Here is a 23469-nt window from a genome sequence, read left to right on the forward strand (position 1 = left end):
TTCTTTCAAGATGGCCGAACAACAAGTTGAAACAGCGGTAATAGTATTTTCCAGAGCTGTATAATAGAAGAGTTACGACAACGGAAGTCCAAAAACGGTTATCGTCACGTGGTGCATGTAGACGAGGATCGTTCCCCGGAAGTTCATGGCGGACAATGTGAATGCAGTAGGCTTGTTTGAGACAAGCAAGACCTGCGCAGACCTGCGCAGTTGCGATCAACGTCTTGCTAGTGCGTTGCATGATGGTTAGTCATTTTGTCCGACTTGCTCTGGAGGCTCGCCCACATGAGACTTTGAAATCTCGCGGGACAAAGACGCTCGCAGCCTTGAGAGCGAGGCGAGGCGAGTTGGCGCAGTTGCTCTCCACGAGCTGCGGAAGCGAAATGCTTGATGGGAAACGGCTCGCTGGTATCTCGAGCTGAGCGCTCATTGGTGGTTTTTACCACGTGCTGCTGATGAAACTCTCCAATTGGCTGGCAAAAGTTTGTTGTTGTTTTGTGTCAGTTTTACGTCGCCACATCCATTCCCATTTTTCATCATTGTTCCACAATGTTTATCATCATGAAATTAATATCTATATATGTTATACTATACTGCTTACCGTTTTCATACTTTATATATCTTAGCATATTCATACACACTGTTCATACTGCTCACAGGCTGATATCTCGTGTATTCATACCCCACTGTTTATTCATCATTCAATTCATTCTATATGTTATTCTGTAGATTGTGTACATTACTTTCCACTTCGCTGCTTGTTGCATCTGGTTAGAAGCTAAACTGCATTTCGTTGTCTCAGTACCTGTAATATGTGCAATAACAATAAAGTTTCTCTTTAAGTTAAACCAAATCATTAAAATAAAATCTATTGTAATGTAATGATTTGGTTTAACCTTATTTATTGAATACATCATTTAAAATGGCAAGATTAAATCAAATTACATCCATGTTGTACACATCATAAAGCTTAAAGTGGCAGCTAAAGAATTAACACAGCAGCAGGTCTGTTCAATTCATGCTCATTAAGCTTCATGTGTGCGGATCTGAAGGGACTGATCATTTGTAGCCTGTCCACCTATCAGTTTTGCAAACATTAAGAGGGAGGAGCATTTCTAATTATGGAACCCAGTCACTGGTGTGGTTCATCATCATGACTGAATTAACAAACCTATATAAAGCAATGGAGATCACCTTTGTCTACAGTGGGTAAAATGGAATTTGTGGTGCTTACACTGCGTGATGGACAGGGAGACATCACTGTAAGAGTCTCACAAGATATTTCCCAAAGACTACAACGAAAAACGCCAACGCAATTTCCGCCATTGCAAACCCAGCCAGTCAAGCCGACTCCGAGTCCGAGCTGTCCGACTTAAGACGAGCTTTTTGACACCTCCCCCGGCTGCGATCGGCTACTCTCGTCTACTTTCGAGGCGAGCCGCAATGTGTCTCAAACAAGCCTAGTGATAACAGGAGATAAAACTACGATTTTTGGTAATTATTAGTGAATAAAGGTTTTGATTTGCAATATTTATACAACAAATCGATATGTGTATGTATTTACATCAATATGGTTTAAAAAATAATAGAATTAGGATTAGTGTGAACAGCTAGTTTACATGTTAGCTAACAGTGCCTTGGTTAAAGAGCCTGTTGCTGTTTATTTATAGCTTTGAATTCTTTAAAACCAATATTATCTTCTTAAACTCGTATGGTAGTCAGGAGCATCACTTTCTAATGTTTATTGATATATTTAGAGAGAGGGGATCTAAATTAATGCTTTAAAATTCAGATTAGATTAATTTCTACCATTTTCTTAAATTCATGGTAGTTTCAGTAATCCCCTGGTAATTGAGGACACAAGTTATCTAAATGACTAATGTCATCTTTATGGCTTTCAGAAAGGACAGGTGACTATCAAAGGACTAGCAGCAGCAGCATGATGATGATGATGATGATGATGATGATGATGATGATGATGCTGATGCTGATGCTGATGATGATGATGATGATGATGATGATGATGATGATGATGATGATGATGATGATGATGATGATGATGATGATGATGATGTTAAATGTGTTGTTTTAGGAACATCCATTGCAAATACATGGAATTCAATAAACATTGAATAGCATATCATGCAGTTTGTCTGTGCCTTTTCCTCCGTGTTGTCCTGGTGTGCTGTGCTGCCTCCTAGTCGCCACCATGGTTTGCTGTGCTGCCTGGGGATGCTCCAATCGCTCAGAGAAAGGAGTACGAATGTATGGCTTCCACACTGACACAGAGCGGAGGAAGCAGGAGCAATTTCACGACCAACAGCAACAAAATATGTGATGTAATTATATACAAACACTGCATTTGCACTTTTTCACAAAACAAAAACCACACCATTGGGAAAGCTTAATGTTTTGTTTAATACAAAAAAATAGGGAAAGGCTTGAAAAACACTGAGAGTTGAGACTCAGGGTGCAGGGTGAGGGTCTCAGTGTAGGTATTCAGGCTCCATTGAATCCCCCTCTGGTTCTTGTGCTGAATGAGAGGGAGTAACAGACAGGAGAAAGGGTTATACACACCTATAGAGCACACCTATTGGATGGGAAATGCCTTGGGGAGATAAGGTGTGGTCTCTGTTCCCAACTGAAGTTATGGAACTTTATTATTTGTGAGTTTAACAAAGTATGACAAATGGCATCAGTAACAGATGTGATATGAATTTCTATAAAGTTGTCTCACATTCTTGGTCATATTTTATATACAGTATGTAATGAGTATAACATGTCCAGTAAGTATAAAGTGTTTCCTAATACTGTGTATTCAACCACTATGGAATATGTATGTGGCCAGACAAACTGAGTTGTTCTGTGTGTGAAGTAACCTCAAGTCACTCGTTTGTCAAGACAAAAAAGGGCAAGACTAGGCTGAGAGCAGAGGCTATACCCACCATCTTCGTGCATCGCCCTGTGGTCAAAAAGAGAAGGGCCCCTGTATCTACAAAGCCCATAGCTCATGATCACAGCGATAGTGTGAAAGGTGACACAGGTATAATAAATATGCAGGTCTCCCTTGAAAAAGAGATCTATGATCTCAATGGGACCAATCTGGTTAAATAAAGGTTTGAAATGAAATGAAATATGAACTCTTAGTAACAAAAGTAATATTTCTTATTTTTAAGTGGTATAATATTTTAAATGTTCGAACATTTACAGTGCCATGTCTTCTACTTACATTAGTCTCAAAGATTGAAGGAAGAAGGGAAGGGATCACTGCCCTCCACCTGCCAGCACCCAGCCAGAGGAGCGCAAACAACAAAAACAAGCAAGGTGTCCCGTCATGTACCTGGACGTTTGGGTTGGCAAAATGGAGTAAGAGAGGGACTTGAAAAATCTTGGTGGCTCTCTACTCATGTTATTACATTTGTCTTGGTTACAGCTCTCAGGGTTTTTTTGTGCCATTTCCACATCTTTAGAAAATATGAAAAAATTGAAGTGAAATCAACCTCTTCTCTGGAGAACAAACTTTGATTTCTCTGTCTTGTGAGTTTGCAGTCTTGCAGTTTTGCTCCTCCACCTGTAACATCACTGCCCCTCCACCTGCCATACAGTAGGTTACTAACAAGATTACTTATATAATACAGTGATAGAATACATGTTTAGTATGCTTACTTATATAAAACAGTAGTATTAAACTTACCTTGTGTTTTTACTCTCACTTAAGTCCCTCTCCCTTTGCCATCAATCCAAAATCAGCTGAGCTGCAACATAATACAGACAGGTAATAATCAACAGAATCACAAGGACACAATATGGCTCTGCTAAAAACACTCACTCTTACACGCACCAAAGTTATATTTATCTAATATTTAACTCCCTCCACCCCCGCATACAATCCCGTTTAGAAGCCCCTCTTCTCTAATTCAACAACGTTGGACGAAATGACAATAAGAGAACGGAATTTACAATTAAAAGGCTGTTCAACGTCTGTTGCTAACTTGATTCGGTATCCTAGCTTAATCTGTTATCTGTAAACGTTCCCTAAATCTACTAATTTAGGGATAATCGACTGACATCCTTTAATACACATGTTCATTAGAATCCGATGTACTGATAATATCCGCAATATACATCTTTAAACTTCTTCTTACCTTTAAAAGTCCGTCACGAACGGTCTATTATGCTGCAACTCCACAGCTCTGCTAGCCTTGGCGCTAACTTCCGGGGAACGATTGAGAGGCTCCACGATCCGCCATTGCTGTAAAAAAGTGGTCCATTGGAGTGAACGGAGATGTCGTAACTCTTCTATTATACGGCTCTGGTATTTTCCAGAGATGCATGTTTATATTTATTGTAATGTCATTTTTCTTAACACACAATTGTCTGTTTTTATGATGCAGGAGGCACCTTCCATGAAAATGGCTGATGGGGTTAATAATAATTAGAACAGCCAATAAAATGTTTGTTTAATAAAGACTTTCCTCTTTGTATGTACTGTAGGCCTATATATTTTTTAATTAATCTTACCACCAGACACAACATGAACAAATGAATGATACACATCAGGACAGTAACTTAAACTTCAGTATTTTAGGTGTACAGAAACCTCTACTCGTGTTGTTAAATGATATACAGCAATATCTTCCATAAAACGTAGTTGATTGATTTGAATAATAATTACTACCACTGCACAAACAGTGCTGCGGTCTGCAGCCAGACTCTATTGAATTGGTTCCCAAAAGGGTTCATCTCATGAGGCTTCATCATGGGCTTCATTTGAACACAAACCCCCTGTTGGTCAAAGTGTGTAAAACAGGCAGATTGGACATCTCAACAGTGTGCTCTATCAGAGTTAGAATAACTCTAAACAACCAACATTAAATCATATTTTCATGTTAACAATATTGTTTTTATTCCAGTTGAATGATTGTGATTGAAAAGCCTAAGGAGGCTGGTAAACATTGCAAAGAGGGATTTGTATTCCTTAATAATATTCATAAACGTAACCATGTTGTAGCCTGAGAAAGGCTAAACCATATCAAAGAATACATTTATTAACTACATTATCTCATTTAGCTGTAGCTTTTATAAACAACAAAAAAGACATATTGACGAGTCGTTGAACCAGGAACCCTGCGGTCGTGAGTCAACTGCTTTCCAGCTGAGCCACAGCACACATGCTGAATCTCCCTGAAAACACTGTAACATATTTATTCCTGTATTTATTCATTCTTTTTTCCCCCCTACATTTATTTATGCTTGTATCTATTTATACTTATGATATGTTCCGACCTCTATATATAAGTGAGGTTCTGAGCTCTTTTAATTCCATCGTGTCACCCGCGGGCCCAGGTACAAGAGGTGTAATTTATTATACATCCATGGGTATTATGAGCGTTGTGGTTCAACGGTTCAACCGATCTGAATCGCTTCCTGAAGCAGTCACGTGGTATCGACAGGCAGCGAGGCTTCGTTTGTCATCGATGACGTCACTGACCCAAAACGATACAAGCCTCGATACAAGGTTCACAAAAAGCTTTCGGGGATTACTCGACACACGCTCCGAAGCCTACGTAACATCACTACTTTTTCCCATTGATTTATTTTTTTTGACTGGGAAAGAAATAACGTGGATTTTTTGGTAAACAACTTGATTTTGTTGAGTAAACATTTTATTCATTAGTGTAAATATTTGAAAGCTAAACCACACATCAACCGATGGAAGAATGAACTCAACGTTTTTGCAAAATCGCTCCAACATGACAGACAAAAACGCCCAGAAACTATTTGCATTATTGGACTTATTTATGTTGCTTGAATAGGACCAACACATTGTTGTAAAGCAACAACTTTTTTGCTGTATTTTGCTGTATGTTGTTTATATTGTTGCACTGTATCAAGTTACATTATTGACTGTTACAATGAGCCTTGATGGCTTGTAAAATAATTGTCAATAAAAATAAAAATAAACATTGGGAAAGAGATGTCTGTAAATCAGCGGATACTTTTTTTAAACTAAATTAACTACCCACTATTAACTATTTGATACTCCTTTAGGGTTGGGAACCGAAACTCGGTTCCAGATGAGAACCGATAAGAAAATGCCGGGTACCGGGTACCCATACAAAATACACAATTTTGGTTCTGCTTAACGGTTCCTAAGCGCAGTAGACCCTGTATTCCAGCGGATCCGTCTGCACCGTGGCGCCGCGGTGACCCGGTGGAATACAGGGCGGACCTGGAGAATCACAGAACGGTCGTCATCGGGCCGTGGACGGCCGGCTCGGTACGCTGACGGCCGGCACCACCCTTAATCTTTTTAAACGGCATCATGTAAGTTGCGCTGACAGGCGACAGAGGTCCACAGTTGCCCCGCAGCGATGCTCCCCCCGCCCTCCCGTAGACATTTCACGAGCTCAGTCACTTCATAACACCAAAAGGCACGTTCACACCGCAGTACTTTTCCCACTTTAGTTCCGAAATGTTGCGTTCACACCAAAAAGAACCGGAACTAAAATGAGTTCATGAGAACCTTTTCACCCCCTTTTCTGTCCCTGCTAGAGAGCAGGGACTTTCACGGGAGAAAAAGGTTCCTATTTCTGATTGGCTGGGCGGATTGCAAACCACGCCCGGTAAAATTCCCAAAAAGTGTTGTGAAGCCGCCATTTTATTATCCTCGCATTAGCATTATTAGCATTAGCATTAGTCCAGCGCAGAAACGCAGAGAGACTAACTTATGGCAACACAAAATAAAACATGGGAGCGGTGGAGATGAGGAGGTGTCGACGTTCTGGCGATTTACTCGGAAGGCTTCAGTAGAAGCTGCAGTCCCCAACTCCGGGGACTTCCGGCCGGGGACTTTGGGCGGCAGTATACGCCGTGAAGTGGTTTGCGGCCTGCCAGTAAACCCAAAGCAGAAGAAGAAGTGACGTAAGTGGCTTCATTTGCCTAATCCTCCCCCAGGGACTTATTCCGGTGTGAACGCGATCTGTTCATGAGAACTAAAGAGTTCTCATGAACTAAGTTCTCATGAACCTTTGTGGGAAAAGTACTGCGGTGTGAATGCGCCTATTGATGAGTCGCGGTAAACTCTCTGAAGTGAGGCTCTACTACACTAAGAAAGAAAAAGACAAGGCACAGTGTAATGCCTGTTAATAGCTTGCCACAGGCATAGCTCAGTTAAAATAAAGCACAGTACAGCTATTGTGCAATACATTTGTATTGCATGTATATTTTTTATTTGTAACAATTTCAGTTAAGAGGTTAAAGGTGGGGTAGGTCATTTTGGAGAAACCAGCTCGAGTGCGCTAGAATTTGAAAATACACAGCCGGAAAGAATCTGCCACTTCCAAAGAGGGCAAGAGATAAGTTTGTGCACAGATGTTTTTTTCAGAAACAAGTCCTGTTTCTCATTTGAAGCCAGGAAAAGGCTAGTCACTGTGACCTTTTTACCTGTGCTGGACTATGGTGATTTGTTGTATATGAATGCACCTGCCTATTGCCTGAACAAGTAAACAACCAGCACTACATCCCTCAACAGACTCCAACGGGTTCAAAATACAGCTGCACATCTCCTCACGCATACCAAATCATGGCATCACATCACCCCAGTCCTCAAAGACCTCCACTGGCTTCCTGTCTCCCATCGCATCAACTACAAAGTTCTGGTCCTCACCTACAAAGCACTCCACCATCTGGCCCCCCCTTATCTCACAAACCTTCTCACTCCTTATCAACCCCCATGGTCCCTCAGATTCACCGCAGCCGGACTCCTATCCATTCCCACATCCACACTCTGCAGCTTTGGGGACAGAGCCTTCTCAGTGGCAGCTCCTAGGCTCTGGAATTCCCTCCCCCAAGATCTCTGTGACTCTGAGTCCCGCACAGTCTTTCAGTCCCGCCTCAAAACACATCTTTTCAACTCTGTCTAGTGTCTACCCATAAGCCCCCCCCCCCCCCTCTCAATCAACTTCCTCTTGACTGCCTTTTTATTTTTTTATTTTACTATACTTACTTGTTTGCCTGTCCTTGTTTGTCTACCCTCCCTTATACTGTAAAGCGTCTTTGAGTTGTGAAAAGCGCTATATAAATAAAATGCATTTTATTATTATTATTATTATTAAAGGTGGGGTAGGTAAGTTTGAGAAACCGGCTCGAGATCGCTAGAATTTGAAAATACACAACCGGAGAAAATCTGCCACTTCCTTATAGAGCCCCTCCTCCAACACACACAAACGCGCACATGACCAATGAGGGCACGAGATAAGTTTGTGCCCCGATGGAAGGCTGACAGGCAGGTAGGCCATCCAATCCGTTTAGCCGGGCCGGCTAAACGGATTGGATGGCCTACCTGCCTGTTATACTTTTTACAGTATTACGGCTTCTACAGATGAAATTTTTTTATGGATTTTTTGTCAAAGCACTTAAGATATTCATTGCTATCGGGATGTTAAGAGCATTCCATGGAATATAACAAAAAGTGTATCTCGAGCCGGTTTCTGAAACTTACCTACCCCACCTTTAAGTTAGATGCCGCCTATCACAGCGCACTGAGATTTGTCACAAATTGTAAAGCACTTACTCATCACTGTACCCTGTATGCCAAGGCAGGTTTGCCATCACTTACTGTAAAGAGGCTCAGTCATTGGTACACGTTTATCTATAAAGCTTTGTTGGGTAAACTCCCGTATTATATCTGCTCTCTGATAACTCAGAGAGTTGCAAGCAGCTATTGTCTGAGGTCACATGATGTAATATTGTTAGATGTGCCAAGAGCAAGGACTGTCTTAGGTAAGACAGCTTTTATGTGCGCAGCTCCACTTGCTTGGAACAATCTTCAGCAAGAATTGAAACTGAGCAATCTCATTCCTCTGCATGTTTTTAAAGCTAGGCTAAATGAAATGCTCGTTGATACTATGGACACTTGTAAATGTCTATAACTATGTAAATGTGTCCTGTAAATATAATGTATGATGTCCTTTATTGTTTTATGTTTCATGTGGAACCTATATGCTGCAGGTCTCCCTTGGAAAAGAGACCTATGATCTCAATGGGACCAATCTGGTTAAATAAAGGTTTGAAATGAAATGAAGGCTGACAGGCAGGTAAGCCATCCAGTTATTTTAGCCGGGCCGGCTAAAATGATTTGTCGTGCTTTCCACGGCTTCCACAGATGCATTTTTGTTATGTATTTATTCTCAAAGCATTTAATGTATTCATTGCTATCGGGATGTTAAGAGCATTCCATGGAATATAACAAAAAGTGTTTCTGAAATAAATTACATACCCCACCTTTAAGCTTACTTAAAATAATAACCATTTGGAAATGTCATTGTAAATCTTTATATAAAGGTTACACGATTTTATTTTTCTTAGGGACAGAACATGGGTCGACTTCAAATTTAAATCTTGAATTAAAAAATGTAATAACCAGGTAGATTTTATGAATAATTTTCAAATGAGTCTATTTTACTATTTTACAATTTTATAAAATAAGATAGAGCTTTTTCCATTACAGATAAAGTGACTAAAGCCTGTGAAAATAAGCCTCTGTTAAAATTGTGAAAAGCACTAATAGATTTGTTATTCTTACCATATTCTTCATACCATGTTATTCTTGCCAAGGATTTCCAAATGAGGTAAAACTGATACAACATTTGAGTCAGGGCCGGTTTTTGGCATGGGCAACATAGGCTTGAGCACGGAAGATCTTCCGTGCTCATCCTAATTTTCGGATTAGGGTTAGACAGGGAGACAAACATATGGCCAAAACAGCATTCCCCTCCCTTCACATCCCCACAGGAACAAAAGCGGGCAGCAACTACTGCAGCTGTGCCGAACACAGGGTCTGTACATTGTTAACGGTCGGCTTCGAGGGGACTTCTTTGGTCACTACACACACAGCTCTCCTCTTGGCAATAGCTCATAGCATCACAGACCTCAAACCCTTCTGTCTGAGGGCATTCAGTCAGCCCCCTAACTATAGGATTCAACAGCACTATGTTTAGAATGGGAAAAAGTGAATTTGAAGGATGCAGGGGGTGTGGAGTGAAAGAAAAAATGTGGAACACATCATATTACATTGCAACATTTACAAAACCAAGAGAGAAAACTAAGTGACAGGGTCAGAGAGGCAGGAGGGGAGTGGAGCCTGATGGGGATACTGGGAACAGAAGTTGAGGGGGTAAGAGCTACCAGGAAGGCCCTTTTTAAGTATTTGGGTAAAACAGGGCGGATTAGAATAATTTAAAATAACGTAAACACAGTGGTATACTTCCACAAGTGGTGATAGGATGACATGGTGATACATACCCTTGTACAGTAGGTGGCGGTATGCACCTTAAAGCTGTTTGCAATCTGCCAATAACAGAGAAGAAGAAGATACTCTTTATACATCACATATGATATTTTACCCTCCCGTCCAGTAGCGGGCAGCATGCACTCTTTCTGATCTGCCTTGTCTTTGAAACAGCGAAGAATAAACTGCAGCCTTTGCGATTTTCGCGGGAAATCCTGTCTGCGGCGGTGTTTTCTTTTGAGGCTGTTTCTTTAAAAGCGTATCTTCTTCCTATGCGGTGTTTGAATGAAATCAAACAGAGCTTTTTTACCTATATTAATTATTGTTTTATCTGAACTGCAGCAGACAGCAAGGAAACAGGATGAAGTATTTCACCCGGCTGAGAGTCAGACGAGTCTACAAGTGGCGAGGAAAGCCCATCAGTTTCAACAGGAAGTTAAAAACATGTGAATATACGTGAGTATCTTTCAGTAGTCACTTCGAAAGGAGAACGCTTTTCAGTCGCAAAGTAAATATTCCGATTGTTTGCTGAAGTACACGTAGGCTACCACAGTGAAATACTCGTGCATTGGAAACCTTAGTGATGTACACGCGTGTAGGGAACATGTTAAGCAGACTGCTCTTTAAGCACTTTTAGTGGTTTAATATATAATGTCTGGATGAATGTTACTGCAGCATTATTGTGTTTGTTACATTTCCCTTCTGTAGTTGTATTAGGTATTTCTAATGTTAACTTATTTATATACTGTTGGGTAGTTTAATCTGAAGCAATCTGTCATAACTGCGGTCAAGCCATCCTCCACTCGGGAAAAGCTAGTCAAGCCAGCCCGCAAGTGATATTGCGGTGCGCGAATATCCTATGCATTACGGTAGAATCCTGGAAACACTGCCTCTGTGTTTAGATGAGAATAAAACTAAAACTGTCAAAGACTCATTTCACTTCAGGGTGATGGCAGGACATCCCATCTAGTCACTTAGAAAAAATCAGGACATTGTGAAGTAGAGTTTCAAAATAAAAGACCTTTGAAATCTCTATTGTATGAGCTATCATCCCTGTTTTTAGATGAGAATAAAACAAAAACTGTCCAGTATCAAAGACTCATCTCCCTCCAGGGTGATAGCAGGACACGCCATCTAGTCACTCAGAAAAAATCATGACATTCTGATGTACAGTTTCAAAATAAAAGACATTTTAAGTCTCATATATGAGCTATCATCCCTCTGTGTTAAGATGAGAATAAAACAAAAACTGTCCAGTATCAAAGACTCATCTCACTCCAGGGTGATAGCAGGACACCCCATCTAGTCACTTAGAAAAGATCAGGACATTCTGATGTACAGTTTCAAAATAAAAGACCTTTGAAGTCTCATATATGAGCTATCATCCCTGTTTTTAGCTGAGAATCAAACAAAAACTGTCCAGTATCAAAGACTCATCTCACTCCAGGGTGATAGCAGGACACCCCATCTAGTCACTCAGAAAAAATCAGGACATTCTGATGTAGAGTTTCAAAATAAAATACCTTTGAAATCTCATATATGAGCTATCATCCCTGTGTTTAGATGAGAATAAAACAAAAACTGTCCAGTATCAAAGACTCATCTCACTACAGGGTGATTGCAGGACACCCCATCTAGTCACTTAGAAAAGATCAGGACATTCTGATGAACAGTTTCAAAATAAAAGACCTTTGAAGTCTCATATATGAGCTATCATCCCTCTGTGTTTAGATGAGAATAAAACAAAAACTGTCCAGTATCAAAGACTCCTCTCACTCCAGGGTGATAGCAGGACACCCCATCTAGTCACTTAGAAAAAATCATGACATTCTGATGTACAGTTTCAAAATAAAAGACCGTTGAAATCTCTATTGTATGAGCTATCATCCATGTTTTTAGATGAGAATAAAACAAAAACTGTCCAGTATCAAAGACTCCTCTCACTCCAGGGTGATAGCAGGACACCCCATCTAGTCACTTAGAAAAAATCATGACATTCTGATGTACAGTTTCAAAATAAAAGACCGTTGAAATCTCTATTGTATGAGCTATCATCCATGTTTTTAGATGAGAATAAAACAAAAACTGTCCAGTATCAAAGACTCCTCTCACTCCAGGGTGATAGCAGGACACCCCATCTAGTCACTCAGAAAAAATCAGGAGTGAGATGGGTCTTTGATACTGGACAGTTTTTGTTTTATTCTCATCTAAACACAGAGGGATGATCGCTCATATATGAGACTTCAAAGGTCTTTTATTTTGAAACGGTACATCAGAATGTCATGATTTTTTCTGAGTGACTAGATGGGGTGTCCTGCTATCACCTTGAAGTGATATGAGTCTTTGATACTGGACAGTTTGTTTTATTCTCATTTAAAAACAGGGATGATAGCTCATACAATAGAGATTTTAAAGGTATTTTATTTTGAAACTGTATATCAGAATGTCCTGATTTTTTCTAAGTGACTAGATGGGATGTCCTGCTATCACCCTGAAGTGAAATTAGTCTTTGATACTGGACAGTTTGTTTTATTCTCATCTAAACACAGAGGCAGTGTTTCCAGGATTCTACCGTAATGCATAGGATATTCGCGCACCGCAATATCACGTGCGGGCTGGCTTGACTAGGTTTTCCCGAGTGGAGGCTGGCTTGACCGTATGTATGTTTGTAGCTCTGCTGTGATGTGAAACCACGTTCCTCAGTAGTCCTGTTTCCTGTTTCAGATAGTGATGATGCATTTTCTAGCTGATCTAAGAGGCTTTTAAAACAGTTTATATCTTCAGCAGAATTGTCAACACATGAATGAACATTTAATCTTTTAGTTTATCAAAATAAGCATATCTGGAGATAGTTATATTGAATTATTATTATTATTTAATGTTGCAGGTGATCAATGTGGAGCTCATTTTAATTACTTACGTACTTTAATCTGTGATAATACATACATATTTTATTTGGTGGTAATGTTTTTTTGATTAATAATTTCAATATGTGTATATCCCAGCTCTTTGGACATTAGTGTGGAGGGTCTCCCCAGGGTCACTGTCATTAAAACTGGCCAACACATCCTCATAGAGGGAGACGATGAAGACAACCCATACGTGGCCAAAGTCATCCGGCTGTATGGAGACGGTAAGAGACTCAATGCTATACTTGACTTTGTCCCCAAAGACTGTAACTGAAAATCTTTTTCTCTCTCACTTTGGGTTTCAGAGAACGGGAAACAAAAGAAAGTGGTGGTTCAGTGGTTTGTTCGTGTGTCTGAAGTGCCTTTGAGCAAGCTGAAGCTGCTGGGCAGAGAGCCCCACCCTCAGGAGATCTTCTACTACCAGGGCCGCAGCTGTGACGATGAGGTGGACGCTGAGTCCATCCTCAGACCTGTGAAGGTGACTTTTAGTGACATCTGAATAACATGAGAGTATTCCTGTCATTTATTCATAGTTTTTTCTTTATGAACTGGACAAGTGTGCTTTGGTTAGGTCTTGATAACTGCAGTTCAAACAACACCAAATTATAAACATTTGAATAAACTTGAATAATTAAAGAAATAAAAGCCGAAGCTAATTATCGTAAAACTAGGATTTCACTGATCATTCCTTAATTGGGTCCTTCTCAGAGTCATATGTGACACTTGTGTTTACTTAAAGGTTGATTAAACTTATGTCAGACTGACACATTGAAACGACACGTCTAGCCTACTCCATTGGCTTTCTTAAGAACTCTCACATGGTTTAAAGTTCAATCTAACCAGAACAGTGGGGTTCAGTAAAAAAAAGGATTGGACATTGATTGACTTTATTTTAGCTTGATCACGACCCAATTAATTATACCCAGGATGATTCCAATCCCAAAAGCTGTGAATCTGTCAGTTGCAAGTTTGACAGTAATGTAATGCCATGCTAAATTAGTGTAATTATTAGTGTGTGTGTGTGTGTACGAGTTTATCAACACCACTGAAGTAGTTTTCTGATGTCAAATATCTTCATGGACAGGTCCTCCAAGAAGCAAGAGATAAAATGTTCGCTTTTAAACATTTTACACTAACCCTCTATGTGTCTGTCCTGTGTTCACAGGTACAGCGTCTGGATGGAGCAGCTCCGTTCCCAGACTCTGACGACCAAGACACCCTGTATGTGAAGCTGTCCTGGGACTCGAAAACCTTTAAGTCGGTTGACTCTGCTCAGGTGGATTCTGATCTTTCTCCAGATTCCTCCTCTTCTCCTCCTCCCTGTTCCAGATCATCCCTCTCCCCCTCAACCCCTTGCTCTCCCCCTACTGGGACTCCAGCGTCCCGAGGCCCTGCTCGGCGCGCCTTGCCCACTCCAGATCTCGCCATCATGCGCCGGGCAGCTCCCGGGGAAGTGAGATACTCCAAGGCCACCATGAGTGCAGGGAAACCCAGTACTGCCGAGGCAGAGTCAATGCACTCAGCCACCAAACGGTCTGCCTCAAAATGCCTGAGCGCCAAACGGAGGAATGCCTTTGCAAGGACGCCCGGCATTCGCAAGAAACTGGAACTCAGCAGTGAGTGTTACATACATACATACATACTTACATACACACATGCATACACCTTCTTTGCTGGTGTTAGTATTAGCAGATTTTAGTTTGTGTAATTATCAGTTTTGGCAAATGCATATCAGCCAACAGGCAGCAAGAAATTGCAACATAATATGTGATATATATATATATATATATATATACACTGAACAAAAATATAAATGCAACACTTTTGTTTTTGCTCCCATTTTTCATGAGATGAACTCAAAGATCTAAAACATTTTCTATATACACAAAATAACCATTTCTCTCAAATATTGTTCACAAATCTGAAACAATCTGTGATAGTGAGCACTTCTCCTTTGCCGAGATAATCCATCCCACCTCACAGGTGTGGCATTTCAAGCATGATTACATGATTACAGCATGATTATTGCACAGGTGTGCCTTAGGCTGGCCACAATAAAAGGCCACTCTAAAATGTTCAGTTTTATCACACCGCACAATGCCACAGATGTCGCAAGTTTTGAGGGAGCGTGCAATTGGCATGCTGACAGTAGGAATGTCCACCAGAGCTGTTGCCCGTGAATTGAATGTTCATTTCTCTACCATAAGCCGTCTCCAAAGGCGTTTCAGAGAATTTGGCAGTACATCCAACCGGCCTCACAACCGCAGACCACGTGTAACCACACCAGCCCAGGACCTCCACATCCAGCATGTTCACCTCCAAGATGGTCTGAGACCAGCCACTCGGACAGCTGCTGCAACAATCGGTTTGCATAACCAAAGAATGTCTGCACAAACTGTCAGAAACCGTCTCAGGGAAGCTCATCTGCATGCTCGTCGTCCTCATCGGGGTCTCGACCTGACTCCGGTTCGTCGTCGTAACCGACTTGAGTGGGCAAATGCTCACATTCGATGGCGTCTGGCACGTTGGAGAGGTGTTCTCTTCACGGATGAATCCCGGTTTTCACTGTTCAGGGCAGATGGCAGACAGCGTGTGTGGCGTCGTGTGGGTGAGCGGTTTTCTGATGTCAATGTTGTGAATCGAGTGGCCCATGGTGGTGTTATGGTATGGGCAGGCGTATGTTATGGACGACGAACACGGGTGCATTTTATTGATGGCATTGTGAATGCACAGAGATACCGTGACGAGATCCTGAGGCCCATTGTTGTGCCATTCATCCACGACCATCACCTCATGGTGCAGCATGATAATGCACGGCCCCATGTAGCAAGGATCTGTACACAATTCCTGGAGGCTGAAAACATCCCAGTTCTTGCATGGCCAGCATACTCACCGGACATGTCACCCATTGAGCATGGGATGCTCTGGATCGGCGTATACGACAGCGTGTTCCAGTTCCTGCCAATATCCAGCAACTTGGCACAGCCATTGAAGAGGAGTGGACCAACATTCCACAGGCCGCAATCAACAACCTGATCAACTCTATGCGAAGGAGATGTGTTGCACTGCGTGAGGCGAATGGTGGTCACACCAGATACTGACTGGTTTTCGGACCCCCCCAGACCCCCCCCCAATAAAGCAAAACTGCACGTTTCAGAGTGGCCTTTTATTGTGGCCAGCCTGTGCAATAATCATGCTGTCTAATCAGCATCTTGATATGCCACACCTGTGAGGTGGGATGGATTATCTCGGCAAAGGAGAAGTGCTCACTATCACAGATTGTTTCAGATTTGTGAACAATATTTGAGAGAAATGGTTATTTTGTGTATATAGAAAATGTTTTAGATCTTTGAGTTCATCTCATGAAAAATGGGAGCAAAAACAAAAGTGTTGCATTTATATTTTTGTTATATGTATATACACACTGAACAAAAATATAAATATATATATATTAGGGGTGTAACGGTTCACAAACATTTCGGTTCGGTACGTACCTCGGTTTTTAGGTCACGGTACGTTTTCGGTACAGCAGAAGCAATTATCACAAAACATAAAATATTTTTTGGGTTTTTTAAATTATTATTAAACTGTGAATATTCAATCAAATAAATACAAAATATAATAAAATAAACATTAAGGTGCAGCATTTCGATGAACTGAAATAATCTGTATTTGAACTTTACTGTACTAATACTCACAAAACATAAACTATTAGTTTTGGGTTTTTAATTATTATTAAACTGAATATTCACTCAAATAAATACAAAATATAACAAAATAAACATTAAGGTTCAGCATTTCGATGAACTGAAATTATCTGTATTTGAACTGTACTACCTAAGCAGCCAGCTTGAGATTAGGACTTGCTTGTCATTGTATTTTCATGTTTTTTTAAAGAAAAATGAACTTGTCCACATTGCTTGCCGAAAGGGCAGATCTGCTGGCACTAACAATGTCTCTGTGGAGAACACCCTCTCTAGGGACAGAGGTAGCAGATACAGCCAGGTAGCACTTTGCTAACATGGCAACATAAGGATATTTGGCGTTTGTAATAGCTTTGGCTCGGTCTGAACTTGTTGCGAGTGGTGGAGGCTAAATGCTAGCGGGAGTTGGGTTTGCACTTCAGTCTTTTTTCTTTTGGTACCGGTGATATTCACGTTCGGGTGATGCCTTTTCAAATGAGTGTGCAAGTGTGATGTATTGCCAGCCGCGTAACCAATTGTAGTTGAACAATGCCGACAAACAGCTTTGGTTCGGTCCACCTGTCTTTGTCCGTCATTCTTGTACGTAACTGCGAAACCAAAATGTTCCCAAACCGGAGACTTCAATGATGCTGGAGGATTTTCGAGCTCAACTTTATCTGCGTTCGCCATTTCGACAGGTCCTCAAATTACTGACTACATTTGAACGCATCCCTGTGACCAGCTCTCATAGTATGCCTCTCGTCCAATGAAATGACTTGCTCGCTCTGACGCGTTGAACCCATAGCAACTGCGTGTGTTAATAATTGCATATTTTGTGTGTCGATTTGCGGATCTTGTGCCGAAGGGTCGGGTCGGTTTGCGGAACTAATTGGCAATATGTGCGGGTAAATAAGTTATGATAGAGTAGGCAGTTTAAGCATTTTCATATATGATGGCTCATTCTGCTCGTTTCTGAAATCCTGAGGTCACGTTTTCTCCTGGTTTTGTCAGGTCCAGAAAAAAAGTCTGCGATTGCTGAGGACCACCTGAACCAGCTTCTGGACGAGGACCCAGAGTCGGAGCTGATGTTGGCTCAGAGACTGTCGTCTTCCCCCCCTCCTCAGGCCGTGCTGCTCAAACACAGCCTCACTCCTCTAAGGAAGAACCTGAAGTCGTCTGTCCTCCTCAACAAAATGTGTCTGTCTGAGATCAACAGCTCTCCATCATCAGACCACTCCACCAGGTCAGAGTCGGCTCTCACGCAGTCAAAGCGCCCACAGTATATCGGCAAAAAAAACGTAGCTGTGCTAGCAGCACAGAGAAATATGTCAGTCTTCAAAAAATAAATAAAGCTCTCAACAACAATTGGATGGATTGTGATGAAATGTGGTTCACATTTCCTCTATAATGAATTGTTATAACTTTTGTGATCCACCGACTCCTCCTAGGGCCATCACCAGGTCAACATCTTAATGTCCAATAATCAAGACAATTTGAATAAGGGGCAAGTCTACACTGGATTAGTGTTGTGACGATACCAACATTTTGGTTTCGATACCGATACCAAGTCAAGAATTGCGATTCCGATTCTTTTTCGATACTTTTCTTAAAAAAAGGTAAACAGTCTTAAATGTAATTATTGTGCTTTATTTCACACCAGAACCATAACCGTAACACAAACTTTTAAACAATGAGAACAATAAACAAAATAAATGACAATAATTCATATTAACATTAAGCATCATCTCAAACAACTTTTTTGTTTTATAAAATATTTTTTTTATATTTTATTAACATGTAATGGTACAGTAATATAAATCATTATTGACAAAATGTATATTGCAGATGTTAGCCACATTGGACCCAAATACGCTATCACTTGTGTGACTGTAAACTCTAAAACACCTTTACCCCACTGTGCAGACTCACACCTGAAGGACATCGTATTTTTTTAGGAGAACTCAAAAGGACTTGGACGTTTAGTACGTTAGAGAATCCGAATGCACTTTCAGTATCCCACGTGTTTATGATGCGCCAGCGGACGTCATAAATGTACGTCCGCTGCTGTGGGGAAACTATGGAAACTACAGTTTTCTATACAGCGGACTACAACATGGATGTATAATAAGAACGAGGGACTACTGTAAACTCATCTAAAGACTCTACACCGTGCTCTGATGCTGCTGCTTTGCTTTATGAACGTGGACAACAGAGAAACATATTCTTCAGGACCAAAGTTGGAATTGAAATAAAAAGGAAAGTGAAACTTATGCTCGTCACCCTCTTCCTCTGGTCCACACATGAAAATATCTTAAAATAAATACTGTATTTATTATAAACGTCAGTCCTCAACATCTATCACCATTCAAACATATTTTAAAAGTTTAACAAACCCCAAACAGCTCAGTAAAGTGCTGAGCCTAGGTTCCCCTAGACCTGGGCGTAACAACTGTAACGTTCATATTTCTCTTTTTGATTATAATACTGATGAACGTTCAAAACAAAGCACTTTGGCAACTTACCACATACGTTTTAAAATGCTTAATAAGCACCGTAACTTTCATGATATAATTTCTCGGTCATAATCGGTTGTTTCCGTGAACGGCCGACTGTTGTGGGACGGCAAATGCTGCGGCCGCAAGGCATTGTGGGGCAGCATTTTCCCCTCTCCTTTCGGTGAGGGAGGTCCAGTGGTTCCTAAGCTAAAAGGAGGTTATGGTTTGAAACCTCCTTTCTTATCATCTTGAGCAGGGGTTCTCAACCACCGGTCCGCGGACCGGTACCGGGCCGCGGAGGTGTTACTGCCGGGCCGCGAAATAGCTGTGAGTTTATCGTAATATTTGCAGAATTATAAATATATCATAATATTTTTGGTGAGGAAGGTTCCTAAGCTAAATTGACTATTTGACCGCAACCCTGGGTGTCCCAACAAAGCCATTTGGTAACACTTCCTCCATCATTAACTCTACCTGCTGAGGACTTTTATCCAACACAAGAGCGGTTTAAAGCAGTTATCTCTGTTTAAATCTGTGTTTAACCAGGTTTTTTAACCACTTTATAGCAAGGTGACACAAACTATATTTTTTGTATTTATTGAACAACTACTCTTAAGGTCAAAAAACCTTTGGACATGGCTGACATTGATCTATCTGGATCAGCTGTTCAGATGCCACATTGTCCTGGTTATTATGTTGGGTCTATGAAAATTAAATAATCCAGTGTAGTGTTGCACGGTGTACCGATTAGGGATGCCAGCGATTATTCGATTATTCGAATATTCGTTACAGTCTCCATAATCGAATATTATTTTTAAAAATCGATTTTTTATTTTTTTTTTATTTAGGCTATATATATATTTTTTATTATTTATGTATTTTTTTTTTTTCTGGCTTAGTTTCAACCAAAATATATATAAATATATATATGCTAATAATAGTAATAGTATTAATAATTGTAAATGGCCATTGGTCACACCACCAGTTTGTTTTACTGTAAACTTGGAGGAAGCCTGCGTGCAGACTGCTGCTGCAGCACGCTACACACCGACCCCGCCCCCACCCCCCTCTCCCTCACACGTGCGAATAAAGATGAACAAAGCGACAGCCGGCAGGTAAAAAGAGTTCCTCCTTGTGGAACTACTTCGAACATACAAGTCCAAAGGAAGTTAAATGCAAGCTCTGCGAAAAGACGTTGGTCTATCACAACTCAACCTCAACAATGCGTTCGCATTTGAGTGCGAAGCACGCCAAAGAGGTTACAGAGAAAGACGCAGCACAGCTGGCCATTACTAACTTCACTTCAAGGCCACGTCGTTGTGATGACATGCTTGTTTGTTGTTTGTACTGTTAAACATGTTCTAGTAAAGAAAACAGCGGAATTCCTTCTGTCTGTTTTTTTTTTTTTTTTTTTCTCCTGTGGGGGGTTGAATAATCAATTATTATTCGCCAGGGCTGCCGAATATCGAATATCGATTTTGATCATGGTCCGTTTCTGGCAACCCTAGTACCGATACTTGAAAGGTACCGCAATACCCTGCCGTTAAAAACGGTACGATTCCTCAGTTTCATTAGTATCGGTACTTTAAGAATGGCGGGGAAAAGTACTCCGGTGAGAAAGTGCCGTTTTATTAAGAGCCGTGTGTGTTCAGCGCTCTGCTTCCATTCCCTGCACTGCAGCCGTGCCTGCAGTCCTGCCCCTCTCAAGCACGTTCTAAGTCCCTCCCCTCTCTCGTGCACTCGGCCACGCTCTAGCTGCCAGAGCATGTGAGAAAACGAGAGGCATGGCTGCAAGTGGGAGTGCAACTGCCGCTGCGCCTCGGCTTGTTGACAAAAAAGACGCCAGAAGCTAAATTTGGAAGTATTTGAGCTATATCTCTGACAGTGAGGGCAAGCCTACGGACACCACGAGGCCTGTCTGTGAGAAATGTTTTAGATCCCTGCAAACCAAGGGAGCCAACACATCAAACTTGGCTAAGCACCTGCCGACCGGCATCCAGAGCTGTTTAAAGAATTTAAAGACAGACAGGTTAGCGAATGTGTTGAATTAGGGGTTCCCAACCTTTATTGTGCCAAGGACCGGCAGATAGGCTACATTAAAAAAAAAAAAAAAAAAAAAAAAAAAAAAAACTGCGGACCGGTTGTCAATTTTAACTGGTTTGAATATTTACTCACCAGCCTGAACAAATAATAGAACAATGCATCCAAAACATATTAACAACGTTTAAAAAAGAACCGGTTTCGTTTTTTGCTTTGTCGGAAAAACGGAAAACCAAAAAAAACCGACGTTATTCAGTTTTTAAACCAAAACGGATTTATAAATCAACGTTTTGGTTTTGTTTGTATGATTTACGGATAATCCAGTGATGGGAAAACGAGGTGAAGGCACATTGTGTGTGTGTGTGTGTGTGTGTTTAAGGTCGTCCCGGGGCCGAAAAAAATAGTGTCGGGGAGGATAAAAAATTATTTTGGGACGAGAGTTAAAATAAAAATACCCTGCTAACTCTACTATAAACGGCGATGAAAATGAAACAGACTGCACGTTTTGTGTAGCACACGGTTATTAAACCTCCTTGTCAACATAAACACCATGATCAACACACTCACACAAAACATTTAGAAACCCGCGAAATACACACACATGTAGCTACAGCTGTGCCGCTGGCTGACCCGCAAATTTGCGGGTCTAGCTATGTAATGAGTGTGTATTTCGCGGGTTGAGTGATGTACAATGGCATCCCGTGGAGGGATTCTGAAGTGTTTTACCATTACATCACAAAAACGCACGGCAGAACCAGACCCTGGAGCGCCGGCCTCTTTATTTACTTGGGCTACTCCTCTTCATTCCCTATGGGTAATAAGGCTGAGATGAGAACTCTCCATCGTATTTAGTCCTTAGCAATATGCTGCGCCTCTCCCCATGTAGGGATGGGTACCGAGCCCCGGTATTAAACGGGCCCCGGGCCGGAATTATTAAAGACAGTGGTAACGTTAAGCTCCGACGTTATCGGACTTTTTATCGGTACTGGAGACATTTAAAAAATATATCATGTGTATTATTGCTACATACACATTATATCTTAGTTTTAGTTTCACCAACTCCGTTTCTAATATGCAATAAGACTACAACATGCGTCCGATGTATTTTCGAGCTTTCCAATCCAGACGAGATCTCTCTCTCCCGTCTGTGTGCGAGGGGGCGGGGCAGTTTGTAAAGGTCTCCTGACTGTGTTACAGACTGTCATCCTGGTTAGTGGTTACAGACTGTCATCCTGGTTAGTGGTTACTCCGGGTTCTGTCTTCAGGACACAGTGTTGGATTTTTTTGTTAATTGGATGGGACTTGATTGGATTCAATATTAGAGTAATTTTCTCACTTGTGTGTTTGTTTAAATATATTTGGCCTTTGTTTATGTGATTGAATGATTTACTCAAATAAAAAGGTTGATGAAGTATCATCTAATGATTTGTCTGATGTTTTATATATGTTAAAGGTCACTTTGAATGGTTTTAACTAATGATGATGTATAAAAACTAACATTTTAAATTCGGGACGGTCCACATTAATTTCGGGACGGCTTAGATTGTATTTCGGTACGGTTCCGGGAGGATGGGGAAAAAAGTTAGGTGTGTGTGTTTTATGATAGTGACGTTCGTTCCGGTGCACGTCCGACAGCATTGAGCACTACATCAAGATTAAGATTAAACTAATTTATTTTGGGAACACCCGCATATAGGCTACCTATGGAGTTAGCCAGATGTGTGTAAATTACTGTTCATGGTCATTTGAAAACAAATGCCGATGTTGGACAGACACAAACACAGGGCTGAGCAGAGCACACACACACACACCATGCGCCTTGGTGACTGGACATCTCCTTCATAAAACTAATAAAAGGGGGAGTAATCGGGCAGTTCGATGTGTGTAGAGGTGTGTGTGGTTAACACGTAGCAGCCTGCAGTTACTCGCTGTTCTGATGAAGGTAAACACAGCGAAGGCGGTGCGTAAAAAGGCACAGCTCTCTGCGCGCTGGTGCTGCACTTCTCAGAAGTGGAGTTACACGTCCCGCTGCCTCCTGATGCTGCCTACAG

General features: G+C 41.1%; 1 protein-coding gene across 3 annotated transcripts in view; it reads left to right on the plus strand.

Annotated features, from left to right (window-relative positions):
- Window positions 1-10443: 10443 nt before the first annotated feature.
- The window catches only part of orc1 (origin recognition complex, subunit 1), an 85110-nt gene continuing 72084 nt past the window's right edge, over window positions 10444-23469 (plus strand). For all 3 annotated transcript variants that reach the window (XM_034082025.2, XM_034082026.2, XM_034082027.1), the window contains exons 1-5: window positions 10444-10747; window positions 13297-13424; window positions 13506-13678; window positions 14366-14816; window positions 17895-18126. In XM_034082025.2, the coding sequence (XP_033937916.1) occupies window positions 10653-10747; window positions 13297-13424; window positions 13506-13678; window positions 14366-14816; window positions 17895-18126 (1079 nt within the window). In that variant the 5' untranslated portion in view covers window positions 10444-10652. The remainder of the gene's footprint in view (window positions 10748-13296; window positions 13425-13505; window positions 13679-14365; window positions 14817-17894; window positions 18127-23469) is intronic.

This window comes from Pseudochaenichthys georgianus, chromosome 4 (assembly GCF_902827115.2).
Source record: "Pseudochaenichthys georgianus chromosome 4, fPseGeo1.2, whole genome shotgun sequence".
NCBI lineage: Eukaryota > Metazoa > Chordata > Actinopteri > Perciformes > Channichthyidae > Pseudochaenichthys > Pseudochaenichthys georgianus.